This window comes from Macrotis lagotis, chromosome 8 (assembly GCF_037893015.1).
Source record: "Macrotis lagotis isolate mMagLag1 chromosome 8, bilby.v1.9.chrom.fasta, whole genome shotgun sequence".
NCBI classification, from domain to species: Eukaryota; Metazoa; Chordata; class Mammalia; order Peramelemorphia; family Peramelidae; genus Macrotis; species Macrotis lagotis.
The window spans coordinates 139,812,393-139,832,397 of record NC_133665.1 but is presented as its reverse complement, the minus strand read 5'-3'; the positions used below and the strand labels follow the sequence as shown (position 1 = coordinate 139,832,397).

At 39.9% G+C, this 20,005-nt stretch overlaps 1 protein-coding gene and 1 non-coding gene across 2 annotated transcripts in view; both read right to left on the bottom strand.

Annotated features, from left to right (window-relative positions):
• LOC141496549 (EF-hand calcium-binding domain-containing protein 12-like) overlaps positions 1–20,005 on the bottom strand; it is a 42,835-nt gene that overhangs the window by 3,119 nt on the left and 19,711 nt on the right. The window contains exons 7-11 of the mRNA XM_074199042.1: positions 16,665–16,718; positions 14,739–15,076; positions 3,954–4,054; positions 3,636–3,873; positions 3,093–3,193 (exon numbers count right to left, since the gene is read on the bottom strand). Of these exons, the coding sequence (XP_074055143.1) occupies positions 3,093–3,193; positions 3,636–3,873; positions 3,954–4,054; positions 14,739–15,076; positions 16,665–16,718 (832 nt within the window). The remainder of the gene's footprint in view (positions 1–3,092; positions 3,194–3,635; positions 3,874–3,953; positions 4,055–14,738; positions 15,077–16,664; positions 16,719–20,005) is intronic.
• LOC141496729 (small nucleolar RNA SNORA7) lies at positions 3,336–3,476 on the bottom strand. The gene has a single exon (XR_012471131.1). It is a non-coding gene; the product is annotated as a small nucleolar RNA SNORA7 (small nucleolar RNA).

Sequence of the window (20,005 nt, the reverse complement as noted above, 5' to 3'; positions counted from 1 at the left end):
TACATTGGGAAAAGAGCAGAAAGGCTCTGCTCCCCGGGGTTGGAGGGGCGGCCTGTCAGAGCTTCGGCCTCCCGGGCGGAACCAGGGCCCTGGGAACCTCAGCTCACAGCAGCGGGGGAGTTTCCTGACCTAAGCCCTGGGGAGCACCAGACACAAATTGGGGGAAGGGGGGGGCGGGCCCTCTGCCAGAAGGAGCACATGGAACCCAGCCCTCTGGGCACACAGCAAGCAGCATGACCACTGCATTCCAGATTCAGGAAACAAACAGGCCAGCAGGAGCCCCCAGGGCAAGAGCCCATTGAGCTGAGGGAGGGGAGCAAAAAGAGACTGCAGAGCTCTGTCCCTGGAACAGAACTAGGGGGCTTTGAACACATTCAGATCCTGATCCCAGTCTAGGCCCCCCCATAGAACAGCAGGAGCCCCCTCCACCGCAGCCCTGTGGCAGAGGGGGGCACATATGGTCACTCACAGACTAGGAGAGAAGACAGTCTCACACACTGAGACCCTTGTGGGAGTATCCCAAAAGCTCAGGAAACACCCCAAAACCAGGCTCAGGCTGGGAAAATGAGCAAGCAGAGAAATAAGAGGAACACCATAGAGAAATATTTTGCCTGTGAGCCCAAGAAAGATCAAAATACTCAGTCTGAAGATGAGGAAGCACAAGCTCCTGCATCTAAAAGACTCCAAGAAAAACAGAAACTGGGATCAGGCTATGACAGAGCTCAAAAAAGACTTTGAAAATCAAATGAGAGAGTTAGAAGAAAAACTGGGAAAAGGAGAGATGCAGGAAAAACACGAAAATGAAGCCAGCAGCTTAGTCAAGGAAATCCAAAAAAAATGCTGAAAAAAAATAGCATGCTAAAAACCAGCTTAGGTCAAATGGATAAACAGTTCAAAAAGTTATTGAGGAGAAGAATGCTTTTTAAAAAGCAGAATTGGCCAGATGGAAAGATAAGAAAGCTCTCTGAGAACAAATCCTTCAGACAAAGAACAGAACTCAGGTAGATTGATGAATTTGCTAAAAATCAGGAATCAATACTTCAAAACCAAAAGAATGAAAAATCGGAAGAAAATGTGAAACATCTCATTGAAAAAAGAACTGATATAGAAAACAGACTTAGGAAAGATAATTTAAAAAGAGCTTAGAATGCAACCGAGAATCAACTACCCAGCAAAACTGAATGTCCTCTTCCAGGGAAAAAGATGGACTTTCAATGAACCAGGGAAATTTCAAATGTTCCTTTTGGAATGGCCAGAGCTGAACAGAAGGTTTGATCTTCAGATACAGGACTCAAGGTGAAGCATGGAGATTGGAGGAGATGGGGGAAATATGAGGGACTTGATGATGATGAACTGCATGTATTCCTGTATAGAAAAACGACACTGATAATACTCATATGAACCTTCTCAGTTAACAGAGCAGGTAGAGGGAGCTTTTATAGTTGAAGCACAGGAGAAAGCTGAATTTGAAGATAAAATATGGTGTAAAAATGGAGTCAATAGAAAAAAAGGGAAATGTAATGGGAGAAAAAGGAAAGGGGGAATAGGCCAAGATATTTCATATAATAAGATTTTTCTTATTACAATGAGCTATTGCAATGATATGGAAGAAGGGGAAGGCAAAGGGGAAGAGGGAATCTTTGCTCTCATCAGAGGTGGCTAGGAGAGGAAACAGCATATATACTCAATGGGGTATAGACATCTGGAGTAAGAAAGGGGGGACGGGGGGGATGTGAGTGATGGAGGAGAGGATGGACCATAGGGGTTGAGTGGTCAGATATAACATTTTCCTTTTTTACTTCTAGCAAGGGACTGGGACTGGAAGGCCTGTCCAGGACCATAGGGCCAGGTGGATGCTGGGCCTATAGGGGCTCAGGGCCTCTTGGCCCCAGGACCAGGGATCTGTCTGCTGCACCACTCAGCTGCCCTACAGCAGAGTCAGAGTGAAAGGAGAAAGAAAATATAGTACTTGGTAGTGGAGAGATAAGAAAGGAGGAAGTTGTGATCAGCAATGGCGGAAAAATATGGAAGTAACTTTTGTGATAGACTTATCAGCCACCCTTACTATTATTACTATTTTATGTCTTTTTTTGGTTTATGCAGGGCAGTGGGGTTGGGGTGGCTTGCATATCACACAGCTGGGTGATTGTTGGGTGTATGAGCCAGATTTGGGCTCAGGTGCTCCTGGCTCCAGAGCCAGTGCTCCATCCACTGCACCACCTGGCAGTACTGACAATTATTACTATTATTTTTTTAATTTTAATTTTTTCCTCTTCCCTCTATGGCTCAAGTAAGTGTATATTTTTGGGGGGAGGGGATATTTTGTTTACGCTTAAACAATATTTTATTAATGTATAAAAAAATTGTAAAAAATGAGAATAAATATTATAGAAAAAAAAGAAATGAGTATATTTCATGGGGAGTCTAGATGGTGCAGTGAATAGAGCTTGTCCCCGCTGTCAGAAGCTGTGTGACCTTGGGCAAGCCACTTCACCCCATTTGCATTGCAAAAACCTAAAAAAGCACACATTTCAAAAAATCCTAGACAGACATGAACTGATGCAAACTCTTCACTTTGCAGAACCACTGCAGTGTACACAGTAACAGCAATGCTCCAGGAAGAACTCTGGGTGACTTAGCGATTCCCAGTAATGAAAATACGCTATTCCAGAGAACTGATGGAGAACGAAACATTACTTTCCCCTTTATCTTTTCAGTCTGATTTCTTTTACAACAATCTATATCAAGTGCTCATAATGGCAAGGAGGAGGAAGCAAGAGATGGGAGACAATCTGGAACTCAAAAAGTGTTTTTAAATACTAGAAAAGACCCAATTTTACGTGAAATGGAAAAAAGTCACAAGATATTCCAAAGAACAATTTGACATAAGAAATCAGACTTAAGGAACCTTTCACGTGTACTTTTTAAGCACTTGCTTGTTCGTTATCATACACACACTTTTTTTAATTTAGTTTTAGTTTAGTTGGATTTGAACCCCCGTACACACTCTTGGCCTTGGCCGGCGCCTCCCCCCCCCCCCCAAGCTGGGCCTAGGGACGGCTGAGTACACTGAGGCAGCTCGACCCGCCTACCTTGATCTTCACATATCTGTCGGACTGGTGTCGGATGAACTTCTTGGTCCGCTTCTTGACGATTTTGGGCTTCACGAGGGGCCTGAGGGCGGGCATGGCGCCTGGAAGACAGAGGCCGGGCCGTCAGCGCCCGCTCCCGCTCCCGCGCCCCCTCCCCCCCCCCCCCCCCGGCCGGCCGCCGCTCCCGCGCCCCCTCCCCCTCCCCCGGCCGCCGCTCCCGCGCCCCTCCCCCGGCCGGCCGGCGCTTGTGGCAGATTATCTTCCGCTCGCTAGCCACGCGCCGCGCTAGGAGCGGAATGGGTGTTCCTCTGCGGCCTCGCTCTCCCTCCTGTAGCCGAAGCTGGAAGAGCACGGGAAGCTCTCCAGATGCGATCCGAGGAGGTCCCGGCCCGCGGCCCCGCGCGGCAAGGAAGCTTCTTGCCGCTTCCTCGCCCCAACGGCGCCCGCTTCGCCCCCTCCGGGACCCAGCCGCTGCTGCTTTCCCGGGATGAGCGACCCTCGGGGCCGCCGATGGGGCGAGGATGGCGACGGATGCTGACTTACCGGCGAAGAGACCACGACCCCTCCACTGGAAGCGCCGAGGAAGAGAGAGAGAGAGAGACGGAAGGACGTAACGCAAGGGCCGATGGGACTTTACGTCCAAGTCCCGGAAAGGGAAAGGAGGCGAGCGCCGAGCGCCACCACCGCGTAATCTACGAAGGTCAAGTGATGGAGAGAAAAAAAAATTCTGAAAGATAGAGACGAGATCATCCTTATCATTCCTCAGGAAGATGCCCAGATTCTTTTCCAAAGAGCTCGGATTCTTGATTTAAAAACTTTATGATGTAATTTGTAAACTTCCAGGACCGGAAGGGAACGTACTTCCTTCCGCCAGGAGTTGAAGTCTGCGCCTTGCAGCCCGGCCGAGTCTGAAGGCCACTTCCGCCAGCTCGTCCTCTCTACAGTCGTTCTCCCACTAGTGGCTGGGACCGACCCCAACGGGGAAGAGCCGAGTAGCCCACGTGGATGCGTCAATGGCATCCTTTCAGTTTTCTACAAGTGATTTTAAATAGATGCATTTATATATAAATACACGCACACATGCATGCATGCACCCACACATGCATGCACACGTGCATGTATTCACATGTGCATGCACGCATGCATAAATGTATTCACACGACTGTGCACCTATATATATATAAACGTGTGTGTTTATAGTATGTGCTTCACTCTGGGTTAGTTAACAGAGATGCACTAGATTGCAATAGCAATTCGTGTATTCATTTAACAAAGGTTTGTGATATTCTCACTGGATTGCAATGCATGCAGAGATTGCAATGACAATTCATGTTTCCATTCAACAAATGTTGATTAAATTCCCACTGGCTCTGGCTACAGAACTTTCTGGGAGAGCTACTTTGGTGAGTATCCATGTCCCTTCTTTAGGTTTTTTTAAAAGTTATTATTTACATGCACAATCAGAGGATCATTAACAAAGTTATTTCTGTTGTGGCATCTCTCAAACACCCTTGTATGAACTTGATACCCAGAAGAGAAATAGGAGAGCCTCTAGGGCAGCAGTTTGCTCTATATAATTAAATGCTTTAAAAAAAAAATTTATTCATTTAAAATTTTTTTTTTATTTAAGGCAATGGAGTTAAGTGACTCGCTCAAGGCCACACAGCTGGGAATTATTAAATGTCTGAGGCCAAAAGTGCCCTCTATCCTAGCCACCTAGCTGCCCCTTATTTTTACAAATAATTATTATCCTAAGTCCTATTTTTTTTTTTAGGTTTTTGCAAGGCAAATGGGGTTAAGTGGCTTGCCCAAGGCCACACAGCAAGGTAATTATTAAGTGTCTGAGACCGGATTTGGACCCAGGTACTCCTGACTCCAGGTCTGGTACTTTATCCACTGCACCACCTAGCCACCCCAATCCTCACCGCTATTAACCCCCACCCAATTGAACAATAAAACAAAAAAAGGAAAAATAAAACGCTTATAATAAATATGGATAGTCCAACAAAACAAATTCTAGATTTTAAGTCCATTACTTTTCAGGTAGAAGGTAGGTGGCCTGCCTCATCTCTTGTCTTCAGGTCTCATAATGGATCATTACATTGATCTTGCAAAGTTGTTTGGTTGTTTGTTTTTGTCTATAATGGTTGTCATTGTGTTGAACTCTCCATTGCACTTCATAGAAATCTCAGTTTCTTCTAAAACTGTTTAATCATTTCTTATGAATAATAAAATTTAATTATATGTATTTAATTACATTATATTTATTTATCCATTCATTCATTCTTTCTTTCATTCATTCATTTATTTATTTTGTATGTTTGTGTATATATTCTGGGGACAGCTATGTGGTCCAGTGGATAGAATCCCTGGAAGACCTAAGTTCAAATCCAACCTCAGACAGTTAATAAGTTGGATGACACTGTTGAGTAACTCACTTTGATGTCCTTTGTTAAGTCCTTTGTTTCCTCATCAGTAAAATGAGTATAATAATAGTATTTTATTTCCAAAGATTGTCATAGCATTCAAATGACTTTATTTCCAAAGATTGTCATAGCATTCAAATGACATAACTACAAAGAGCTGAGTACAGTGTTGGTGCATAGTAAATGTTATATAAATGTAAATTATGTTAATATAACAATTTTTTATACACTTAAAAGGAGGGCAGCCCTTTTTAGTACCTAGCATTTCTTTGTAATGTGAAAAAAATTGTTATAAATATTTTTGTATATGTAAGTCCTGTTCCTCTTTCTTTGATCTCTTTGGGGGTATAGATGCTAAATGGTATGGACATTTTGATTGCTTTCTGGACATAATGCCAAATTGCTTTCTAGAATGGCAGGAGCAATTTATAGAATTAGGGTACCTGCTTTCTCATAGCCTGTTCACCATTATAATTTTTCTTTTTATTTTTTTTAACTTTGTCAATCTGATAGATATGAGGTAAAATCTCAGCTTTGCTTTAATTTGCATTTTTTAAATTATGAGTGATTTGGAGCATTATTTTATATTGTTCTCAACAGTTTGTATTTCTTACTTTGAAAATTTCTTTTGTTAGGACAATAAAAATGAGCATATACTTTGATCTAGCAATAACAATACTAGATCTATATTCTAAAGAGATATAAAAAAACAGGAAAAGTTTCACATATTCAAAAATATTCATAGTTGCTCTTTTTTGTAGTGGCAAAGAATTGAAAATGGAGGGGATGACCATCACCTGGGAAATGACTGAACAAGTTATGGTATATGCATGTATAGAGGACTATTGTCCTGTAAGGAATCATGAGAAATATAGAAGACTTGCATAAACTGATGTTGAGCGAAGTGAGCAGAACCAAGAGGACCTTGTGCACATTGACAAATAGTAGCTGGGGTTCGGATTTCTATAACAAAATACTGTATTTGTTTGCCTCCATCTGTTATATTGTTTCACTAATTGATTCTACCAACTTATTTTTAATCAGTATCAAATCATTTTAATGATGACTGCATTATAGTATTGTTTGAGACCTGGTACTGATACCCAGTTTTTTCCATTACTAACCATGAGATTCTTGACTTTTTATTCTTACATGACTTTTTAATCTTATTTTTCTTTTCTTTTATTCAGTTGTTCTTTAAATCATAAAAAATTATGTTATATTAATATAATTAACATTTATATAACATTTACTATGCACCAACACTGTACTCAGCTCTTCATGGACCCATTGGCAAAGATACCAGAGTGGTTTGCCATTTCTTTCTCCATTTCATTTTACAGATGTGGAAACTGAGGCAAGCAAGGTTAAGTGACTTGCCCAGGATCATACTGGTCTGAGTCCAGATTTGAACTCACAAAGAAGATTCTTCCTGACTCCAGGCCCTGCATCTATCCATTGCAATAGCTCTTTATAAGAAAATCAATGTAGGTAATTTTTGATTTATTATTTTAGCTTCACTTTTTCATGAATTAATGATTATTTCTCCAATCAATATGAATATTTCTCCAATTGTCTGTTTTTATTTCATCAAGGAATCTTTTATTGCTTAATTCATATAGTTCCTAAGTATATCTTTTTTTTTTTAGATTTTTTTCAAGGCAATGGGGTTAAGTGGCTTGCCCAAGGCCACAAGGCTAAGTAATTATTAAGTGTCTGAGGTCAGATTTGAACCCAGGTACTCCTGACTCCAAGGCCGGTGCTCTATCCACTGCGCCACCTAGCCGCCCTGTTCCTAAGTATATCTTGAAATGCTACCAAATATTTATACCTTTTGAAATTTTTTCTAGCATTTCTTGCCAAGTTTGTTTTAACAAAAGAATACTGATAATTTGTGTAAATTTATATCATGAATCTTTCATTGAATTTAATTTTTTGGTTGACTCTTTAGGCTTTTTTAACTGAATCATTAAATCATCTGCATAAAGCTGTGTTTTTTCCCCCCTCTTTATGTTTATTTTTCTGGATTCTCTTGGCTCACTGCTTGTTACAGCTAGCATTTTAAAAATTATATTTAACAGAAGCTGCCATCTTGGATCAACTACAATGGATAGAGTACCAGGCTTGGAGCCAGGAGCCTTGGGTTCAAAATTGGTCTCGGGGCAGCTAGGTGGCACAGTGGATAGAGCACTGGCCCTGGAGTCAGGAGTACCTGGGTTCAAATCCGGTCTTAGACACTTAATAATTACCTAGCTGTGTGGCCTTGGGCAAGCAGCTTAACCCCATTTGCCTTGAAAAAAAAGCCTAAAAAAAACGCCCCCAAAACCAAAATTGGTCTCGGATACTTGGCTGTGACCTTGAACAAGTCACTGGAAAATGAAGATCATCATGCTCCTATCTCCCAGGGTTGTTATGTGCTTAGCACATAAGTACTGGGTTAATTATTATTATGGGAGGGGGGAACCTTGTTTACCCTTGACTTTATTGAAAAAACTTCTATTCTCTAATACATATGGTTTGCTCTTGGTTTTAGTAACTATTATTTCCTATGTTAAGGGAAAGATCAATTTATTCCTATGCTTTCTAGAGAATTTTCACATAGAGATTAGATTTTGTCAATAGCTTTTTTCAGCATCGTTGATATAATGATTTTTAACAAAAAAGCTAATATTTCTTAATTACTTTACATGTGTTAGCTCACTTGATACCCACAACATCCCTGTAAGGTAGATCCTCATTATTATTCTCAATTTACAGATGAGGACACTGAGGCAAAGAGCATTTAGTGACTTGCCCACACTGCTAGTAAGTTATGAGGTTGGATTTGGCCTCAGGTCTTCCTGACTGTATTTAATATATCCACTGTTCCAAAAGGGAAGCACCACATACTAATAAGAGCCAGGAAAGGGGGCAGCTAGGTGGCGCAGTGGATAAAGCACGGGCCCTGGAGTCAGGAGTCCCTGCGTTCAAATCTGGTCTCAGACAATAATTACCTAGCTGTGTGGCCGTGGGCAAGCCACTTAACCCCATTTGCCTTGCAAAAAAAAACAAAAAAAAAAGAGCCAGGAAAGGACATCAAAGGTCATCTTCCTCAGCCACTTCATTGGACCAAGGAGGACACTGAGATCTCAAAAAGTGAAGACTCCATGCAGCTAGTTAGTGAACAAGAAGGCAGGCTGAAGCCAGGTCTCCTGGCTCCCAGGACAGGGCACTTTCCTTTTGACATGATGAAACAAGAAACAAGTCACATGTAATCATTCAGAAAGTTTATTATATGGCTTTTTTAATAGGTGCTAGTAAGGATGAGAGGACAAAAGTGAAAACACAACCTCTATGTTCAAGGAATGTATGTGCAGTCACATCAAGAACATGGAGACCATTTACAGTGAATTAATGGAAGTCAATGTCAATGAATGGAGGTACCAAGGGCGCCCAGGTATCCATGTTGTAGAAAAATGAGGAGAGGACAATAGATTGGTTGAACCAAGTATATAATCAGGGAAGGTTTTAGGGGAGAAGACTAAAGGCAGCTACTCTATTTCCATTTCTAAAGAGGAAAGCAATTTGTAGACTTTAAATTCAAGCCATCAGTTAACAGTCCTTGTAGGTACTAGATGCCCTTCCTCCATAGACAAGAGAACTGAGCTAACAAGTCACTCTAGGGAATAATATACTCCCATAAACTCAGATCCTCTAATTCTATCAAAATTCTTGCCTACTGTCCACTTCTCCCTGGCACATTTATGAAGATCATGAGATGATGAGTACATTCTGTATAAATATTCTAAGAAAAGTCTGCTAGGAAAGTATTTGTTGCAGAAAATACTAATTTTTAAAAAAAATTCAGCAGGGAAATAGGGAAAAGTAGTCAACTAATTTGGGGTTTCCTTATTTGCGTGGGTGTTAATGCCTTTTTATTATATTTTGTTACATGTAAAAAATTCAAAACCAACTTTTAAATATTTTACCTCAATTACCTGTTAAAACTATTTTTAACATTTTTTAGTATTTTGAGTTAAAAATACCTTCCCTCCTTGAGAAGGCAAAAAAATTTAATACTGATTAAATATATGAACTCATACAAAACATATTTTCATATTGGACATGTTACAAAAGAAAACATAAAATAAAACAATAAAAACGCTTCAAACACCATTCAGAATTCATCAGTTTTTTTATATGAAGATAGCATTTTTCATCATAAGTCCTTTGGAATGGTCTCGTATGATTGACTTGTTCAGAGTAGCTGAGTCTTTCCTAGCTGATCATCCTTACAATATTGCTGTCACTGTGAACAACGTTCTCTTGGTTCTGTTCACTTCACTTTATAACAGTTCATACAAGTCTTCCCAGATTTTCCTGAAACCATTGTGCTCCGATTTCTTATAGCACAGTAGCTTTCCATCAGAATCATATACACAGCTTTTTCAGCTCTCCCCAATCGACAAATATCCCCTCAATTTCCAAATATTTGCTACCACAAAAAAGAGCTGCTAAAATATTTTTGTAAAAATAGTTCATTTTCCCTTTTCTTTGATCTCTGTGATGGAGACATAGTAGTGATATCGCTGCATCAAAGTTTTAGAGTTTTAGAGCCCTTTGGGCATAGTTCCTCCCTCCCTCCCTCCCTTCCATCCTTCCTTCCTCCCTTCCATCCCTTCCTTCCTTCCTTCCTTCCTTCCTTCCTTCCTTCCTTCCTTCCTTCCTTCCTTCCTTTCCTTCCTTCTTCCTTCCCCCTCCTTCCTCCCCTCCCTCCTCCCTCCCACCTTCCCTCCCTCCTGTATCTGTAGATTTTCTGCTCAAAGACCTGCTAAGAGTTCTTAGGTTTTACAGGGCCTAAACAACTCTGGTTCTCCTTTATTGACCAACAGTAGGTCTCAGGCAAAGTCCAGTTGGTTATTGTTTGGACCCTTATTGATTTAGAGTGTAAAAACTCTTTTAGCCAGAACCCCGAGGATCTTCTCCTCCCAGATACATTTTTTAAGACTATACAAAATTCTTCATCACTGAGAAACCCTGAGGGGCTTACCCTCCCCAGTTTAATTTTTTTTGGAAGTGGTCATTCTTGGCCTCAAATCCTCATCTCTCTTTTAGCTAATTTTTTTTTTAGGTTTTTTTGCAGGGCAATGGGGTTAAGTGGTCTGCCCAAGGCCACACAGCTAGGTAATTATTAAATGTCTGAGGCTGGATTTGAACTCAGGTCCTCCTGACTCCAGGGCTGGTGCTCTATCTACTGCGCCACTTAGCCGCCCCTCTCTTACCTAATCTTAATCACTGAATGGGAATTGCCTCAGACCAACTTTCCAATGACCTAGAAAAGACCTAGTTTTTAGAAGACCAAGGTCTCCCACTGCACCCAGGGCCATCTCCAGTTGTCCTGATTGGTGTCTGGTCACTAGACCCAGATGCTCCAGAGGAGAGAGAGGCTGGTGACGCAGTACAGCCCCCCCCCCCCCCAATCTTAAATCCAATTCCCTTTCAGGTCATCACATTACCTCCCTGATACCATGGTCTTCTTCAGAACCAAGTACAAACATCAGTCAGTCATCAATACATCCCCTCCAGCATGCCATTTTACTTTTCTCTCATGTTAGCCAAAATGATAGATGTGAAGTGGTATTTCAGTTGTTTTAAGTTACATTTTTCTAATCCGTAGCGGCGATATCTAGGTGATTTGGGGGACAGAGAACCAGACTGATCCTAAGTTTAAGTCTAGCCTCAGAGACCTACTAGCTACGGGAAAAGCAGACATCATGGCGGGGTGGGGGGTGGGCAGGATGGTTATAGAAGGGTGTGATGAGGGGATAAAGAAAGGTGTGTGACTGAAGAATTCTTGGAGGGGGATAGGTTAAGGAATAGAAGGACAAGATAGCAGGTTGAAGTGAAGCAGAGGAGTGAGGGGAGTTGTTGCTTTCAGGAAATATAAACATGAAAGATAAATACAAAAATAAAATAAAGATCAGGAGTAGAATTTATTATGCTAAAAAACGGGGATAGGATCATAATCTCTGATAAAGTTAAAGCTAAAATAGATTTGATCAAATAAAAAATAGGGAATCTACCCTATGTATTAGCAATTGTTTTAATCAATATTGTTTTAGACTATTTAAAATAAGTAGAAAGAACAAGGTAGAAATACTGCTGTGGTAGTAAAAATGATGAGTGGGTGGATTTAGAAAAATATGGTTTTATGAAGATGCTATCCATTTTCAAAGAAACAGGATAAGCATGGTGTGATCTTATATATATATATGTATATATCTATATGATTATAGAAATGTATGAATACATGTGTGAATATGTAAGCATGTATCTATATGTATGTGTATGCATGTATATATGATTTTATATTTTTTACACACACACACACACACACACACACACACACACACACACACACACATATCCTGATTGCCTCGAATCCAGGGCCTTCTTGAATTGTCCTGATTCCTATCTGGTCACTGGACCCAGATGACTGTGGAGGAGAAAGTGAGGCTTAAGCACAGCCTCCTCACTGAAATCCAATTCACATGCATGTCATGGCATCACCTCCCTGATGTCCTGGTCTTCTTCAAGAATGAAGGACAAACATCACCATCATCAATATACATCTATATAATATAGGTGTGTGTGTGTGTGTGTGTGTGTGTGTGTGTGTGTGTGTGTCTGCTTAATTGTAGCCTTCATGGGTAGGGGGGGAAGGGGAAAAATAAAATAAAAATGCAAAGTACAGAACAAAATAAATCTGCAAGGGAGCAAAGATGAATTTTGAAAAACACAATATTTACTATTTATTATACAGGCTTTCTTGAAATGGAAATTTATTGCTTTATTGTGTGAATCCTCATGTTTTTTGGGGTTTTTTTTGTTTTTGTAAGACAATGGGGTTAGGTGGCTTGCCCAAGGTCACACAGCTAGGGAATTAAGTGTCTGAGGCCACAGGTGGCTGGGTGGAGCAGTGGATAGAGCACTGGGCCTGGAGTCAGGAGTACCTAAGTTCAAATCTGGCCTCAGACACTGGCTGTGTGGCCTTGGGCAAGCCACTTAACCCCATTGCCTTGCAAAAATCTAAAAAAAAAAAGTGTATGAGGTCCTCCTGACTCCAGGGCTGTTGCTCTACCTACTGGGCCACCTAACTGCCCCCCTCTTTTATGCTCTGCTATGCACATGGAAATGTTTTTTTCTTTTCTTATTTTGTACTGAAGTTTAAAATTTAAAAATTATTATTAAAAAAAAAACAAAGGCAGACATCACCTTGCTGACAAAAATTCAAATAGTCAAAGCTACAGTTTTTTCCAGTAGCAATGTATGGTTGTGAAAGATGGATTGTAAAGAAAGAAAAGTGCCACAGAATTGATGTTTCTGAATTGTGGTACTGGAGAAGACTTTTGAAAGTCCACTGGACAGCAAGAAGGTCAAATCAGTCAATACTTGAATTAATACAGGCTTTTCTTACTTGAAGGTCAAATACTGAAGCTGAAGCTTACATATGTTGACTACCTGATAAAGAGAAGATAGGACTTATTGGAAAAGACCTGATGGAAGACCAAAGGAAAAAGGAATGAAAAAGGATCAGATGGATAGATTCTATCATGGAATCAAACATGAGCTTAGAGAGTGAAGCTAGTGGAGGAAGGAAGGATCTGGCATGCTATGGTCCATGGATCACAAAGAGTTTGATACAATTGAACAATTAAATAACAGTAATCAGTAGTGATTTGGAACATTTTTTATCTCTATTGATCATTTTTACTTCTTCTAAAAACTGCCAGTTCATATCCTTTGACCATTTGTCAATCGGGAAGTGACTCTCATTTTTATAAATTTCTTTTAATCCCTATATATTTAAGAAATGAGGCCTTAAAGGGAGCAGAAGCAAGAGAACATCCTACACATTAACAACATTGTGAGATGATCATCGCTGATGGAAGCAGCTCCTCTCAGCAGTCAGCTGGGAGACCTACTATGGATAATACTATCCCCATCCAGAGGAAGAAAAACAAAATAAAAAACAGCCCCCCAAAAAACTCATCCCTACAGAATCTGAATGAACACTACAATCACTTTTTTAAAAATTTTCCCTTATGTATTTCTTTCCTACCTCATAATTTTCTTTCTTTTCCCTTAATCCTAATTCCTCATACCAAAAATGACTAATGTGTCTGACTAATGTATTAAACACAGATGTGTATGTACAATTTTCACCTAACTGGAAGGAAATTATAGAACTTAGAATATGCATATGTACATGGATGAATGTTGAAAAACTTTCATAACATGTAATTGGAAAAATAAAATATAAATTGAAAAAATGAGGCCTTTATTAGAGAAGTTGGCCATAAAGATTTTTTTTACTCAGTCGCCTACTTTCCTTCTAATTTTGATTGTATTAATTTTATTTATACAAGACCTTTTTAATTGCATGTAATCAAAAATTTCTATTTTACTTCCCATAATTCTCTTTTAGCACTTATTTGGTCATAAACTCTTCCTTTATCCATAGAACTGACAGGCACATTTTTCCATGCTCCCTTAATTTACTTTTATTTAATTTATTTGTTTGTTTGTTTATTTATTTTTAGGATTTTTTGCAAGGCAAATGGGATTAAGTGGCTTGCCCAAGGCCATGCAGCTAGGTCATTATTAAGTGTCTGAGGTCAGATTTGAACCCAGGTACTCTTGACTCCAGGGCTGATGCTCTATCTACTGTGCCACCTAGCCGCCCCAATTTACTTTTGATATTATTCTGTTTTTGCTGGGGTTTTTTTTGCAAGGAAATGGAGTTAAATGACTTACCCAAGGTCACACAGATAGATAATAATTATTAAGTGTCTGAAGTTGGATTTGAACTTAAATCCTCCTGACTCCAAGGACAGTGCTCTATCCACTGCACCACCTAGCTGCCCCCTGATGATTACTTACGTTTAAATCATTTATTCATACCTTATCTTGGTATATGATGTGAGATGTCAAACTATGCATAATATTTATCAAACTACTTCCCAGTTTTCATATCAATTTTTGTCAAATGTTGAGTTCTTATCCCAAAGCTTGGATCTTTAGGTTTGTCGAGGTGCAAGTGGTTTATAATGTTATACAAGACAACTGGATTTTAAAGACTGGGTTTTGAGCCCAGTATCTTATAATTTTTATTATTGAGCCATTTAGCTCCCCAGGCACTCATTATAATATTTAAAGCACCAGCTTTAGGAAGGTGGAGGAAAGGTTGGTCCTAGATTTATATCCAAGTAGCCATCTTTTGGTGGCTCAAAGCTGCCGCCATATTGGGTCTCCCAGACTCTACTCATTCTATATGAAATGTCTCTTTTATGCATATCAAAATTGCCACAGGTTACGTAACCTTCATCAGAAATGGGCCAAAAGCGGTCAGGATGGTAGATGGCTGGGTAGCTTTGAGGCAACTTCTCCACTCTGCTAAAAAGAACCATTTGCTTTTTCCACCTCTTGTGTGGGAGATACATCAACAATTTATCCAGGAGGTGTCCCGGCCAGAAGAAGTTGGGGTGGGTGCTACCATAGCATTTGTGCTTGAGTTTCCTAAGAAATTAAATGAGATAGGAGGTGAGGAGGAGGAGGTATTGATCACTGAGAGACCAAGAATTGTCAAATTGCCAAGAATGTAGTTATTTCTGGAATGGGTGGTACAAACAACTCTATAAGCTTAGTCAGAATGTGAACTGAGGAAGAACCTTGGTTCTCAATGGAGGGAGGTTTGGACAGTTTTTAGCCCATTCCCTTTCACAAAGCCCTTGGAGATAGGGATGTGAACATCTAGTTGAAAAAGGGGAGGGAGGTGGTTGAAGTTGAGAAAGGATAAAAGGACATCATCTGGTATGGCTTTGATTTACTCTGTGAGCCAAGAACCACAGAAGGTTGTCTAATGCCTCCCAGTTTGGGGTGGTAGTCACGTTTCAGACACCAGCTCTTTCTCAATAGCTGACTGTGGGCAGAATACTTCCCCTTTCAGAATTAACTATAACCAACTTCAGATAATCTAATAATTACTAAGGATGAGGAAGCCATCAATCATTGGAATGCACAAATAATCTCTGAAATTCATTTCTGGCGGTAATTTCATCCTACTTTTTAAGGCTTCTCCAATAGTTTAAGGAATAGGGAGTCAAAGCCACAAATGTAAATACCATTTCTTTCTTAGCTTCCATCTCTTTCTTACCTAGCTCCCATGCCCATCAGAGGTACTAACAGTCAATGGCTTTGAGGGAGGAAAGCAGCTGAGGGTCCCAACCCTAAGTACCCTAGTGGAGATTCCTTGTAGGCTTACTTTCACTAGAACCACAGACTCATCAAGAGTCTCATTAGAATATTACTCTGAGGAAAAGGGAACTCAGAGATGCCAACTGAAACCCATGGGGGGAGGGGTGCTGTGCCCTATTTCAGTGAGGGCCATGGTTCTAAAATCAGAGTCCCTCCAAGATCATCCAGTTCAGTTCCCTCATTTTACAAGTATGAAAACAGGGTCCAATGCAGGTGAAGAGAATTGGCATGGCAATTGGAATTTGAACCCAGATCCACTGATTCCAGAGCCATTGTAGTCCATTGCCTTCTAATAGCTGATTAGTGATTAGAAGGGCTGGGACCAACATCCAAGGGTCTCAACTTCCAGATCAGTTTGCTTTCCATGCTGATATCTGGAAGGATGCTAGGTTATATCAGGAGATGGATCTGCTTTCTTTCAGCACCAAAAAGTAGCCTATGAGGATGTTCAGAATAGGAAAATGAAGGAAGAAGCCTACCACCTCCCAAAAAACCCCTCCAAAAATATTTTTTTCTTGCTCTCCTGGTTTCCTTCAAGCATCTCAAATCCCATTTTCTGCCAGAGGCTTTTTCTGGACACCTCCTCCCACTCCCTCCCTGCCCCCTCTCCCCAGTGCCTTCCCTCTGAAATTCCCCTCCATTTACACTGTATATAGCATCGGGTTGAGGTTAGGTGCACTATGCTTGGGATTGTTCACAAGATACCTCTTCAGCAGACAAGCTAGACCCTGACTCCTGGCCCCACTCTTAGGCTCCAGATCTCTCCCCACCCATTCGCACAATCCCACATCCACATCCACAACCTCTGAGATCTACCTGGCTGTCAACAGCCTAAACAGTCTATACAGACCTGACCAGAGCCTCAAAGTCTCCAAATCTCATCCTAATTGTCGAAGGTGTCTTCCTGGAGGGGCGAGAAGAAAAAGACTCCAGGTTAAAAGGGGAGGAAATTGAAGTTTCCAGCAATACCTAGGGAAGAAAGAGGGGAGTTGCATCCAAAAGAGGAAAAAAAGGGAGTTGCCTCAGGGAGTCCCAAGATTGCCATCAAAACTTCTTCAGTTCTTGGGGTGGCTAGGTGGTGCAGCAGATAGAGCACCAGCCCTGGAGTCAGGAGGACCTGAGTTCAAATCCATCCTCAGACACTTAATAATTACCTAGCTGTGTGGCCTTGGGCAAGCCACTTAACCCCATCTGCCTTGCAAAAAAAAAACCCAAACAAAAAAAGCTTCTTCAGTTCTTAAGTGAACCTGGGATCTGCCTTGTTGAAAGAAATGTCAGTTAACTGTCCTAAGGGGTAACCCATTGGCTTGCACTATACTCTTTGCCCCCCCCCCCCAATCCCACACCTCTGCCACACACTTCCTAGTGTTCTGACTCCTTCAGGAGCCCATCCTCTCAATAGAAATAGGACCTGAGCTGCTGGAACAGAAGTGTATGGGAGTGATGAATGCCATTTTTCTGACCAAGAGATCAGCAATCCAGGCCCCTCACCTTTGAGGGAAGATGAGGTGGGGGTTGTCTCCAGGCTTTCTTGAGAATATTATTCTCTTCTCCCTATGACCCAGGACCATTTCCAACATATGGATGGCTTGGCCTCCCTCAGTCCACCTCCAGGTCATTAGCAACCATTTGGGATTCCCCATTTTGAAGAAAGAAGAACCCAGATTAGAAATGCTAGCTTTAGCAATAAGAAAAGAAAAAGGAATTAAAGGAATGAGAATTGGCAATGAGGAAGCAAAACTTTCATTCTTTGCAGATGACATGATGGTAAACTTGGAGAATCCTAATAAATTATCTAAAAAACTACTTGAAACAATGAACAAATTTAGCAAAGTAGCAGGATATAAAATAAACCCACATAAATTATTAGCATTTCTATATATGAATAACAGGGCCCAAAGGCAAGAGATAGAAAGAGAAAATCCATTTAAAGTAACTGCAAGACAACATAAAATACTTGGGAATCTACCTTCAAGGGAAACCCAGAAACTATATGAACACAATTACAAAACACTTTTCACACAAATAAAGCCAGATCTAAACAATTGGAAAAATTTCTATTGTTCTTGGTTGGGTCAAACTAATGTAATAAAAAGTGCAATTATACCCAAATTAAATTATTTATTCAGTGCCATACCAATCAAACAACCAAATAACTATTTTACTGAGCTAGGAAAAATGGTAACACAATTCATCTGGAGCAACAAAAGTTCAAGAATACCAGGAGAACTGGCGAAAAAAAATGTAAAGGAAGATGACTTTGCTCTACCAGATCTAAAACTATATTATAAGCAGTAGTCATCAAAACTGTCTCATATTGGTTAAGAAATAGATAATGGACCAGTGGATTAGGATAAGTTAAAAAAACAGTAGTAAATGATTATAATAATCTATTGTTTGACAAACCAAAAGACATTAGCTTCTGGGTTAGAACTCACTATTCTACAAAAATTGTTGGGAAAACTGGAAAATAGTATAGGCATAGACCTATACTAATCTATACCAAAATAAGGATTTGGACATAAAGGGCAATACCATAGACCAATTAACAGATCAAGAAATACTCTATTGGATCTATGGTGAGGGGAGAAATTTATGTCAAACAAGAGACAGAGTACATTATAAATTGCAAAATGGATGATTTTTACTATATTAAATTAAAAAGTTTTTGTGCTTATAAAACTAATACTGTCGGGGCAGCTAGGTGGCGTAGTGGATAAAGCACCAGCCTTGGAGTCAGGAGTACCTAGGTTCAAATCCGGTCTCAGACACTTAATAATTACCTAGCTGTGTGGCCTTGGGCAAGCCACTTAACTCCGTTAGCCCTGCAAAAATCTAAAAAAAAAATAAAAAAAAACTAATACTGTCAATATTAGAAGGAAATAGAAAGCTGGGAAACAATTTTCACAGCTAGGGGTTCTATTAAAGCTCTTATTTCTAAAATATATAGAGAATTGAATCAAATTTATAAGGTTACAAGTCATTCTCAGCTGATAAATGGTCAAAGGATATGAATAGGCAGTTTTCAAATGAAGAAATTAAAATAATATATAATCATATGAAAAATGCTGCAAATCATTACTATGAGGTACCACTTCACACCCATCAGAATGGCTAAAATGACAAAAAAGGGGAAATGATCATTGTTGGAAAGGTTGTGGGAGGATTAGGACATTAATGCATTGATGGTACAGTTGTGAACTGATCTAACCATTCTGGAGAGCAATATGGAACTGTGCCCAAAGAACAATAAAAATGATCATACTCTTTGACCCAGCAATTCCATTTCTAGGTCTATATCCAGAAGAAATCATAAAAAATGTAAAAAGTTTCACATGTTCCAAAATATTTATAGCAGTTATTTTTGTAGTGACAAAAGAATTGGAAATTGAGGAAAAACCCATCAATTAAGGAATGGCTGAACAAGTTATGGTATATGAATATTATGGAGTACTATTGTTCTATAAGAAACCATGAATGGTCAGACTGGAGAAACATGGAAAGAATTACAGGAACTGATGCTGAGTAGGGAGGAGAACCAAGAGAACATTGCACACATTAACAACATTGCGAATTGATCACTTTGATGGATGCAGCACCTTTCAGCAGTTAGGACAGAGCAATGACCTCTTCAGAGAGCCAGGTCAACCCTGGAAGACCTATTATGGACAATGCTATCCACGTCCAGACAAAGAAAAAAACAAAACTACAGAATCTGAATGAACACTAAGTTCACTTTTTAAAAATTTCTCTTATATTTTTCCTTCCTATCACATGGTTTTCTTTCCTTTCCCTTAGTCCTAATTCCTCATACAGAAAATCACTAATATATAAACATATTAAACACAAATGTATATACCATGTTCACCAGACTGTTCACAGCTGAGCAGAGTGGGGTGGAAAGGGAGAGTGGAAAGAAATTCTGTAACTTCTAATTATGCATGTGGATGAATGTTGAAAAACTTTCAAACATGTAAATAAATTAAAATAAAATATCAATTAGAAAAAAAAGAAAGAAGAAATCAGGTTTAGGGTATTGTTGTAAGGTGAAAAACACTGATCCACAGTTCCAGCAGCCCATTGTAAAGATAGATCATATCTTTCAAATAATCCATAGGGGGAAAGATAGCAAATATCTATGAAACACTCAGGTTTGTAAAGTATTTTACATACATAGCATTTAATCCTCAT